The sequence below is a fragment of the Cyprinodon variegatus genome, unplaced genomic scaffold (genome assembly GCF_000732505.1).
Source record: "Cyprinodon variegatus isolate N-32 unplaced genomic scaffold, C_variegatus-1.0 Scaffold1514, whole genome shotgun sequence".
Classification (NCBI taxonomy): Eukaryota; Metazoa; Chordata; class Actinopteri; order Cyprinodontiformes; family Cyprinodontidae; genus Cyprinodon; species Cyprinodon variegatus.
This window is the reverse complement of record NW_015151967.1, coordinates 117,302-127,677: the sequence shown is the minus strand read 5'-3', so window position 1 is coordinate 127,677 and position 10,376 is coordinate 117,302. Positions and strand designations below refer to the sequence as shown.

The 10,376-nt window shown below is 43.1% G+C and overlaps 1 protein-coding gene and 1 long non-coding RNA gene across 3 annotated transcripts in view; one reads left to right on the top strand and one right to left on the bottom strand.

The window, feature by feature from the left end:
* Positions 1-2,158: 2,158 nt before the first annotated feature.
* On the top strand, positions 2,159-5,376 carry LOC107103727. The gene is made up of 4 exons (XR_001482202.1): positions 2,159-2,735; positions 4,218-4,345; positions 4,873-5,070; positions 5,158-5,376. It is a non-coding gene; the product is annotated as an uncharacterized LOC107103727 (long non-coding RNA).
* A 3,112-nt stretch (positions 5,377-8,488) lies between these two features.
* The window catches only part of cbr4 (carbonyl reductase 4), a 7,186-nt gene continuing 5,298 nt past the window's right edge, over positions 8,489-10,376 (bottom strand). Inside the window, exons 3-5 of one of the 2 annotated variants that reach the window (XM_015403534.1) lie at positions 10,039-10,175; positions 9,674-9,808; positions 8,489-9,595 (exon numbers count right to left, since the gene is read on the bottom strand). In XM_015403534.1, the coding sequence (XP_015259020.1) occupies positions 9,417-9,595; positions 9,674-9,808; positions 10,039-10,175 (451 nt within the window). In that variant the 3' untranslated portion in view covers positions 8,489-9,416. The remainder of the gene's footprint in view (positions 9,596-9,673; positions 9,809-10,038; positions 10,176-10,376) is intronic. The other variant, XM_015403533.1, reaches the window with a different exon arrangement.

The following is a 10,376-nucleotide window of genomic DNA, read 5'->3' as shown; positions in this document are numbered from 1 at the left end:
CATGGACCAGCCAAGGACATCCAAGGACCAGCCAAGGAAAGTGGGTTACCAACCAAGGACTAGCCAAGAACCAACCAAGGACCAGCCATGGACCAACCAAGGATCAATCAAGGAACAGCCAATGACCAACCAAGGACCAGCAAAGGATCAACCAAGGACCAATCAAGAAGCAGCCAGGGGCCAACCAAGGATCAACCAAGGACCAACCATGCAGCAGCCATGGACCAGCCAAGGACATCCAAGGACCAGCCAAGGAAAGTGGGTTACCAACCAAGGACTAGCCAAGAACCAACCAAGGACCAGCCATGGACCAACCAAGGATCAATCAAGGAACAGCCAATGACCAACCAAGGACCAGCAAAGGATCAACCAAGGACCAATCAAGGAGCAGCCAAGGGCCGACCAAGGACCAACCAAGGACCAGCCAAAGACCGATAAAGGAACAGCCATGGACCAACCAAGGACCAGCGATGGACTAGACAAGGAACATCTAAGGTAAGTGGGGACCAACCAAGGGCCAATCAATGAGCATTCAAGGGTCAGCCAAGGACCAGCCAAGGACCAACCAAGCACCAGTAATAGACTAGACAAGGAGAGTCCAAGGATCATCCAAGGGCCAACCATGGACCAGCCAAGGGCCAGCCATGGACCAGCCAAGGGCCAGCCATGGACCAGCCATGGACTAGCCAAGGACTAGCCAAGGACCAGCCAAAAACCAAACGAGGACCAGCCAAGGAAAGTGGGGACAAACCAAGGACCACTCAAAGAGCAGCCCTGGACCAACCAAGGACAAGCCAAGACCAGCCATGGACCAGCCATGGACCAAACAAGGATCAATCAAGGAACAGCCAAGGATCAACCAAGGACCAGCGAAGGATCAACCAAGGACCAATCAAGGAGCAGTCAAGGGCTAACCAAGGACCAAAAAAAGGACCAGCCAAAGATCAATCAAAGAGCAGCCATGGACCAATCAAGGACCAGCGATGAACTAACCAAGGAGAGGCCAAGGACCAACCATTGACCTGCCAAGGAGCAGCCACAGACCAGCAATGGAAAGTGGGGACCAACCAAGGACAAATCAAGAACCAACCAAGGACCAACCAATGATCAATCAAGGAGCAGCCAAATACCAATCAAGGAAAAGCCTAGAACCAGCTGTGGACTAGCCAAGGAGTAGCCAATGACCAGCCATGCACCAGCCAAGGACCAACCAAGGACCAGCTAAGGACCAACCAAAGACCAACCAAGGATCAGCCACGGGCCAACCAAGGATCAGCCAAGGACCAGCTAAGGACCAACCAAAGACCAACCAAGGATCAGCCATTGACCAGCCAAGGACGAATCAAGGAGCAGCCAAGGGCCAACCAAGGATCAACCAAGGATCAATTAAGGATCAGCCATGGACCAATGAACAGCCAAAGACCAATCAAGAAGCAGCCATGGACCAACCAATGATCAATCAAGGAGCAGCCAAGTGCTTGCTAAGGACCAACGAAGGAGCAGCAAAGTACCAACCAAGGACCAGCCAAATACCAATCAAGGAAAAGTCTAGAACCAGCTGTGGACTAGCCAAGGAGCAGCCAAGGACCAGCCGTGCACAAGCCAAAAACCAGCCATGGACCAACCAAGGACCAGCCAAATGCCAATCAAGGAAAAACCTAGAACCAGCCATGGACTAGCCAAGGAGCAGCCAAGGGCCAACCAAGGACCAGCCAAGGAAAGTGGGGACCCACCAAGGACTAGCCAAGAATCAGCCAAGGACCAACAAAGGACCAGCCAAGGACCCGCCATGGACCAACCATGGACCAACCAAGGACCAGCGATGGACTAGACAAGGAACATCCAAGGTAAGTGGGGACCAACCAAGGGCCAATCAATGAGCAGCCAAGGGTCAACCAAGGACCAATTAACAAGCAGCCAAGGACCAACCAAGGACCAGTCGAGGAGCAGCCAAGCCCGACCAAGGACTAGCCAAGAACAAGCCAAGGACCAACAAAGGACCAGACATGGACCAACCAAGGATCAATCAAGGAGCAGCCAAGTGCTTGCTAAGGATCAAGAAAGGACCAGCCAAGGACCAGTCATGGACCAACCAAGGACCAGCTAAGGACCAACCAAGGATCAGCCAACGACCAGCCATTGACCAACCAAGGACCAATCAAGGAGCAGCCAAGGGCCAACCAAGGATCAACCAAGGACCAATTAAGGAGCAGCCATGGACCAACCAAAGACCAGCGATGGACTAGACAAGGAACATCCAAGGTAAGTGGGGACTAACCAAGGACCGATTAATGAGCAGCCAGGGGTCAACCAAGGACCAACCAAGGACCGTTTAACGAGCAGCCAAGGACTGGCTAAGGACCAACAAAGGACCAACCAAGGACCAGCCCAGGACCGGCCGTGGACAAGGCAAGGACCAATCAAGGAGCACCGAAGGACCAATCAAAGAAAAACCATGGACCACCCAATTACCATCCAAGGAAAATCAAGAACTGGTTTACGTAAGGTTTTCTTGGAGACGCCGCAGGCAGCTCGGTAAAACAACAGACCGCTATAATTTAATGGATCTAATGGATGATCACTTTTATATGATTGACCTACAGCTGTTTAAGGGAAGTTAAAGCCATGCAGCGCTGCAGCAGTGAGGCGTTCAGAAATCAGTCATCACCAACTCAGGAGAAAAAGACTTGTCAGACACCGACCTGGAAACAGCGATCCTATCATCAATAAACAAGGTAACTTTAAGTGTTTATATTTTTAAAACCTTTAACTATTGAATACATAATCACAGTTAAAGTTTGTTTACTTTCAGAAGTCCATAAGCACATTAACCTACCATAGTGTTGTATCCACTCACAGTCTGGCTTAAAGCTTTGGAATATTGAATAATTTATACTTGGGTCACCAAATGCCCAGTTTGCCCAGTGTTCCATTTTAACTGCTGAACATCTTAACTGGTGATTGTCTTGTAAATGCTCCTCCTGATTTAGTCTCTAAAGCAGTATACCTTTGATTTGAATGAATTATCTACAGCAGGGGTCTTCAATGTTTTCCAGGCCAAGGACCCCCAAAGTAAAGGCGAGATGGAGCAGGGACACCCTAATTATTTATTTTTTATTAAATTGTGTTCTATCAAACTGGTCGTATAGTCGCTGTATTACAGATGGAGTCATGTAACGAAAGTTATTCCTCCCTGGGATTATTAAAGTTTTTCTGATTCTGATTCCTGGTTGATGGGACAGGTGTTGTAAATTAAACGGTGCCCAGCTTGAAAGAGCTCGTGTGTGTCACTGAATGTGTGCATAGATGACTGAAAGACATCTTCTGCCTTCATTTATCTGTTTTCTACAGTGTGTTTAATTATTAGCTTTTGTGTATTTAAAGACATTTAGTGGAAAAATTGCAGGGGGGAATATAAAAAAAAAAAAGTCTAATCAACCAAACCTTTCGCGACCCCCATGCAGTACCTCCGTGGACCCCCTAGGGGTCGCGGACCCCCTGTTGAAGACCTTTGATCTACAGCAGGGATGTCAAACTGGTTCCAGAAAGGGCCGTGTGGCTGCAGGTTTGCTTTCCAACCAAGCAACAGCACACCAGACTCCAGTCACCTCATCAAGTTAGTCTAGTCTTAACATGATGACTTGATGAGATGAATGAAGTCTGGTGTGCTGTTGCTTGGTTGGAAAGCAAACCTGCAGCCACACGGCCCTTTCTGGAACCAGTTTGACACCCCTGATCTACAGGAAATGGTTCTCTATGTCCTGCCTCATTCAGGGAAACAATACTGTAGATTGATTTCCTCATAGAGATAATATTTATCATTGTTTATTTTTAGATGTTTGATTCTTACTTTAGTTTTGTACCATCCAGATTTCTTAGAAATGAGTTTATGCATAATACATAGGTGACCTGGGAATTATTTTGTTGAGATTTTTTTATCTATACCAAAAAGGCATACTTTAATATACAAATGATTCTGCATCTTTGATTAGCCCATCACCTGAAGGCAGGGCCATGGTTCCCCTTTCTTCTTCTTCTTTTAATGTGGTAACACAAAACACTGCCTAATATTTGTCATGGTTATAGATTATGATGTGTGAAATTTACATTATATTTATATTTTCACATAAATTATGTGTTTCTGTTGTAAAATTTTTTATTAGTTTTAAGTCATAGTTACATGACTTGTTGAGTAAATTCCTTTTTTATCTTGACAGGTTGGGTCGAAGTTATGGAAGAAAAGTCATGACAGAATTCCTGTCATCAGTGGGTGTTTGAGCAGGTGAGACTCGAGTGGGAAAGATTCTCAGAGGTGCACCAGCCATATAATGAACTGCATCACCAGGTTAGTTATATTAATCCTATTCATAAACATTTTTTCATGTGATTTCAACATTATTTAAATTTAGATCAAAATATTCATATTAGAATGGACCTGCTTGGACAGGTATGAAGCCACCAGATTGCACAGGTCATCTGGATCAGGTCTTTTATCAGTTTCAAGTCAGAACCACACCTGGAGATGCCCCATTCAGCTTCTATGCTCCATATGTCTGGAAAGATTCAGATCAGCTGAAACGCTGTTTATTTCCATCCATATTGAAGACCCACCTGCTCTCAGCTGCAAGGAAATATTTTTTATTTAGGAGTTAAAAACTGCGCAGCCACAAAGGCTAGTTTTAGTAAGATTTCTTTTTTGTTTTTAATTTTAAACAATATTTTTATTGTTTTACTTTTGAATGTTTTATTTTCTTCTGCATCACACTAATCCTTTGCTTGGTGTAAAGCACTTGAAATTGTGGACATTATAAATACTATACAAATAAAGCTGCCTTGCTAACTTTCCTAAAATGTTGTCTTGTGTTTAAACAGAACCTGTGAGTGGAAAGAACATGCCAGAGGTCAATAATGGGATAAACTAACCCCTTAAACAGGCCCTAATCCACCTTCTGGGTCAGGGTTACTTGATATGCAGGATGACCTTAACAAATTGTGTCCACCCTGGCCTGTCTATGAGTCAGATAGGACTTGGCAGAGTTGTGCAGTCCTGCAATTCCCATAGGATACTAGGTAAGTTGTGGTAATATTTGTATGTATATCATTTTATAACAACTGACAGTTTTGTTCAGGAATGAAAAAAATCTTTACCAATTTTAGGCAGAGGGATCCCAAATCAACTTGCAGTTGCGAGATGCCCAGCAAGAATTCCAGCAGAGCAGTTGCCCGATGCTGCTGAAGCACCATGGATGTATGAACAGGAGCTGCCTGACTTGCAGGAGCTGGTGTCCTCCCTGACTTGGGGATCTGCCTTTGGCTCTGACCCATTTTCACCAGAGGGAGAATGATGCCGTGCTGAGCAGCTATTTGAAGAGAGGTTTCCAGACATATCTCCTCTTTTTGGAGTTGTTAACAATGACTACAGCCTGTTTCAGGAGGCACTGTTCTACTTGATAAGTGTTACTGAAAGACGTGAGATAAATGTAATGGCTGAATGGATACTAATAAATGAGAAGCTTGATAAAAACGGCATATTTTATTGTATCAAAAATACATGTGTAACAATTATAAAACCACATTTACTCGAAGTAACTGCTCTGAAGAACTGATACTTGTTTAAAAGTATCAGATCAAAAAGTGTTACTGAAAGCTTTTTTAGCTTTTAATGTGGAAGAATGAAAAAAGTGCTTTACGCTTGAATATTAGATGCTGAATCATAAAACTAAATTTTTTTAGAATTTATAAAACAACAAAAAAAGTTAATATTGGACTGTAAGAAGAAAAAAAAATATTGGTTGTCTCTCTAACAGACAAACATTAAGGCAGCAACAACTTGTCCAGTGCAGGCAGGGCCTCAGAGAATCCAGTCAGCTCATGGATGCTGGCCTCCAAATCCACAGCATGACACTACGGGCAGCGGCTGTTGTTCCACTCAATGCGTGCCTCTCACCCGACCAGGCTGCTGCAGAAGTTTGCAAACATGGGCTCATCTATTGGACATGTAGATTGAAAGACGAATAAAGAATTTTGTAAGCAGATCATTGACAGATTGTTAATATGCAGGGATTGCCAGCACGCAGAATACTTCTGCAGATTATGTTCCACATAGAAAGTATGTTTTTGCAAGAAGTAAAACTTTTCTTTCATCACCTCACAAAAGTTGATGATGTGCTGCTACCTGAACTTTTGGATGTGCTGGTTGGGCATTTGATCACCGTCTGATCTGGAAAATATGGCCACGTTGTTGACATCTGTCAAATAGTTTCTTCATGGACTTCTGACAGATGCTTAGATTCAGGTCAGGTAACTATTTGTGTTTCGGTTCTCATTCATATCAAAACACATGAAACACATTTATATACATATATAAAGCCATAATGTAACTTCTTAAATTATGTCATTGTCATTTTATTGAAATATTGTTGATTTTAATATGTACATTTCTTTGTGCTACTTATGTATGAAACGTGCTTTATAATTAAAACTAAATTCACAATTGAACCAAAACGGAAAAAGCACAACACAATCAGAAAAGGGTCAAATAAATATAAAAATAAAGAAACTCAAAGCATGAATCAGTGCCCCCCTCCTGTAACAACCCTACATCCAGGGAAATGTTACCTCCATGACTCACTTTGCTTTGAAATGTTTTGCATTTTAACTTTGATCGATTTATATGCAATAACTTATGATGCAGTGTACTGAAGTTACTAATGCAAGTAAGCTAACCATATCGTTTTAATGTAAATAGCATAACTAAGGTCAGGGAATTAATCACGTGATTGGTTTGAATATAAAAATATACCAGAAGCGGTTCTGGGCGGGGCTTGTTGCCAGAGGCAGCTCACGGTGAGCGTTGCTAGGAGGTGCCTGCAGCGTCTCCAAGCAAACTTTACATCAAACCAGATCATATCCGGTTCATTTAACTTGCTTGAGATCAGAAAATTAAAAGGACAATGAGGGTTATTCGTTTTTTCCATTTTCGATTTTATGCACAAACTGGGAAAACAGATAGCAGCCCTTTTTCTGTTTTTTTCATTTTGTTTCGAAAACAAATAAAAAACTAGTGCATTTTTCCATTTTTAATTTTTGGTTTTAATTTGAAAAACCAAAGAACAAATGATACGCGGATAAATAATCCTGTTTACATTTTCATTTTATTCTTTAACACCGCTCATCCTTTTACTCAATTAAAATGATAAAGAAAAAGACATTTAAGATTTATTTTTCAAAATGTACCCCAGCAAATACATACCAAAATTCAATTTGAAATGTGAAATTTGAAAATGAAAAAGCATTTCCAGAAATGCTTTTTCATTTAAAGAATGTGGCTGCATTGCTTGACTCATAAATGAAATTACTAATCAATCATCCTATTTGCATTTTCTTCTTTTAGACTGCACATTTTATGCCATAATCAAGGAGAAAACACAGCGGACATTGCTTTTTCGTTTTCATGGTCAGCCAGCAAAGTACTGTCCATAACTCGAAAATGAAAAAGCATTCTGAGCGGTGGGCGCAGCAGAGTGACGTCAGCAGCTGCTCTTCCTCAGGTCCTTGCTGACCGGGCTACCCATCTTGTTGGGTAGGGGGCGCTGATTATAGCAGGCCACCTGCTATAATCTGTTTCCCCCTTGTGACTTTAAGAAACAAACATCTATCACCTCCACGCCTGATGTTAGAACATAGATTGTTTAAGGATACTACAACATAGAGAAATTGTAAGTTAATATAAAACTGGATTTAGTCTTTAATCATTACACATACACGGCATTTTCTATTTCATTTTTATTACAAGTATGTGGTTTAACAACAGTTTTCAATGGGATGAGAATATTTGGACACTGAAACAATGAGAGATTTTTCAAATAACGTGTGAAAAAGAACAAGGAGCTGTTTGCTTTCAGAGGGAGGAGTAGACACTGCTGTAAGCGACCTGCTTTCACGCAAACGTTTGTCTTTTATTATTATTTTTAAATCCGTATCACTGGGGATATTCTGCTATAACATGTGAAGTAAAGAATAAAAAACTAAACCTCATCTTTCATACACGTAAAACCTTTCACATTTCACGTTCAGTACGTTGGAATTGAGGCGGAGTTAACTCAGTTTGTTCTTCCTACTCCGTGCGCGCTCCCGACGAGGGGATACTAATTTTCGCAGGGATAACTACCTTGGCACGACACCTGCTATAATCAGCGCCCCCTACCGAACGTAGATGGGTAGCCCGGTCAGCAAGGACCTGAGGAAGAGCGGCTGCTGACGCCACTCTGCTGTGCAGCGGGCTCAGAATGCTTTTTTTTTTCTTCGAGTTATGGACAGTACTTTGCTGGCAGACCATGAAAACGAAAAAGCAATGTCCGCTGTGTTTCTCCTTGATTATGGCAGTCTTAAAGAAGAAAATGCAAATAGGTTGATTGGTTACTAATTTCATTTATGAGTCAAACAATGCAGCCACATTCTTAAAATGAAAAAGCTTTTTCATTTGAAATATGGTAACAATTTGCTTCCATACTTCAGAGATGAGCAGGAAACCTTTAAAAACTGATGTTTACAAAAGTTCTCTATTTAATCTGACTGTTTACAAAGAATAACAGAAATAAAGATGTCGAAAGGTGGTGGAGATGAACAACAAAGAACTTGCAGCTCTAATTGTGGTAAAGTTTCTCCGCCAAGTAACTGCTGTGAATAGGAAGCGAAATTTTAGAAAGAAAAAACAACTTTCCTTTCATTTCCTTCATGCACTACATTTTGACAGTATGTCTTAAAATGCTATTAAACATCAAAGTTAATGAGGATTACATATTAAATGTTGCAGAGTAGTAGTTTTTGTGCTGCAAGTATTTTATAAATAGCTCAGAAAGCTGCAGAGAGAAGACAGCCACATTTCTTCATTCATTGCTGCACTTTTTAACCTTGTTTAAATAGGAAACACAAGCTTAGCAGCTTTTCAGATCTTATCGCTGGACATGATGACAGTCACCTCCAATCACATCCGTCCACACTGCAGGTCCGAATCTGTAACCAGGCAGAAAAAAAACATTCCCCCAGTCTAAAAATACCACCCCCACCTCTAATTTCCTCCAGCTGCAGCTCGACGGGCCCCGTTCCCGGACAGACCCCACCAGAGCTGGGTGGGGTGGGGGGGTCTCCTGAGGGAGGTGGGGAAAACAAAACATGAGCTCTGGAATCAGCGGCGAGTGTTTGACAGTCATGGAAAATGAGCCACTGCGTTAAAACTGGTGATTAAATTTAGGACCCTGGGGGCCACAGGGGTCTGGACGGGGCCAGACACCTTGGAGTCAGTAGTGTTAGTCATAACACACACACACTGCGGCTGCGCTCGGTGACTCAGCAGGATGGCCGTCTAAAGGCATCTATAAGGTCCTCGCTGTCCATGCCTGATGCCACCCCCCGCCCTACATGGCCAGCTGCAGTCCCCCGTCGACCACCAGCACCTGTCCTGTGACGTAGGAAGCCTCCAACAGGAAGAGGGCGGCCTGGGCTATCTCCTCCGGCGTGCCAAATCTCCCCAGAGGGATGGAGCGCGCTCCGGCCTCCTCCCTCAGGCCCGCCGTCATGTCGGTGTGGATGAAACCTAAAGAGCATGGAGGAATGGGATGACAGAGAACAGGAAAAGGGTAAAACATGCATAAAGAGTGTTTCTGTGATGTACCTGGAGCCAGCAGGTTAACCCTGATGTTGCGGGAAGCGACTTCTTTGGCGAGCGAGCGAGTGAAGCCTTCTAAACCAGCTTTACTGGCGCTGTACGCGCACTGGCCAGCGTTCCCTTTCAGGCCCACTACAGAGCCTACAGAACCAGAGACATCACAACAACAGTGATCCTTCCTTTCCAAAACACATTTTAGAGGTTTTATCTAATCTTACTCTCTTTATATCTGTAAACTATAATTATAATCATTATGATATTAATGATCAACAACCTGCCTTTCTATAAACTATTGTTTTAAGGTGATTTAAAGGGTAAACAATCGGACTTTGCTGCCATCTGGTGTCTAAACTGCTAACAGCAGACGGTACCTATATTAACAATGGCTGCTCCCTGGGTGCGCAGCATGCTGCGCAAAGCAGCCCTGCAGGTCAGCATGGAGCCCAGCAGGTTGGTGTGAAGCACAGCCACCATGTCTTCAGGCCTCATCCTCAGCAGCAGAGCGTCCCTGAAGACAGAAAGAGACACAATATTGGCCACTTGTTTTCCTAACAGGGCAGAACTTGAAGTTTTCCTAAAACATTTAGGGTGGAGTGAGGAGGAATTTGTTCAGTGCTCTCATCTCACAAGTTTTCTAAAGGTTTTAGATCTGAGGGCTGACCCACGGTGCCATGATGGCTAAAGGCCATAACACACCAAATCTGATTTA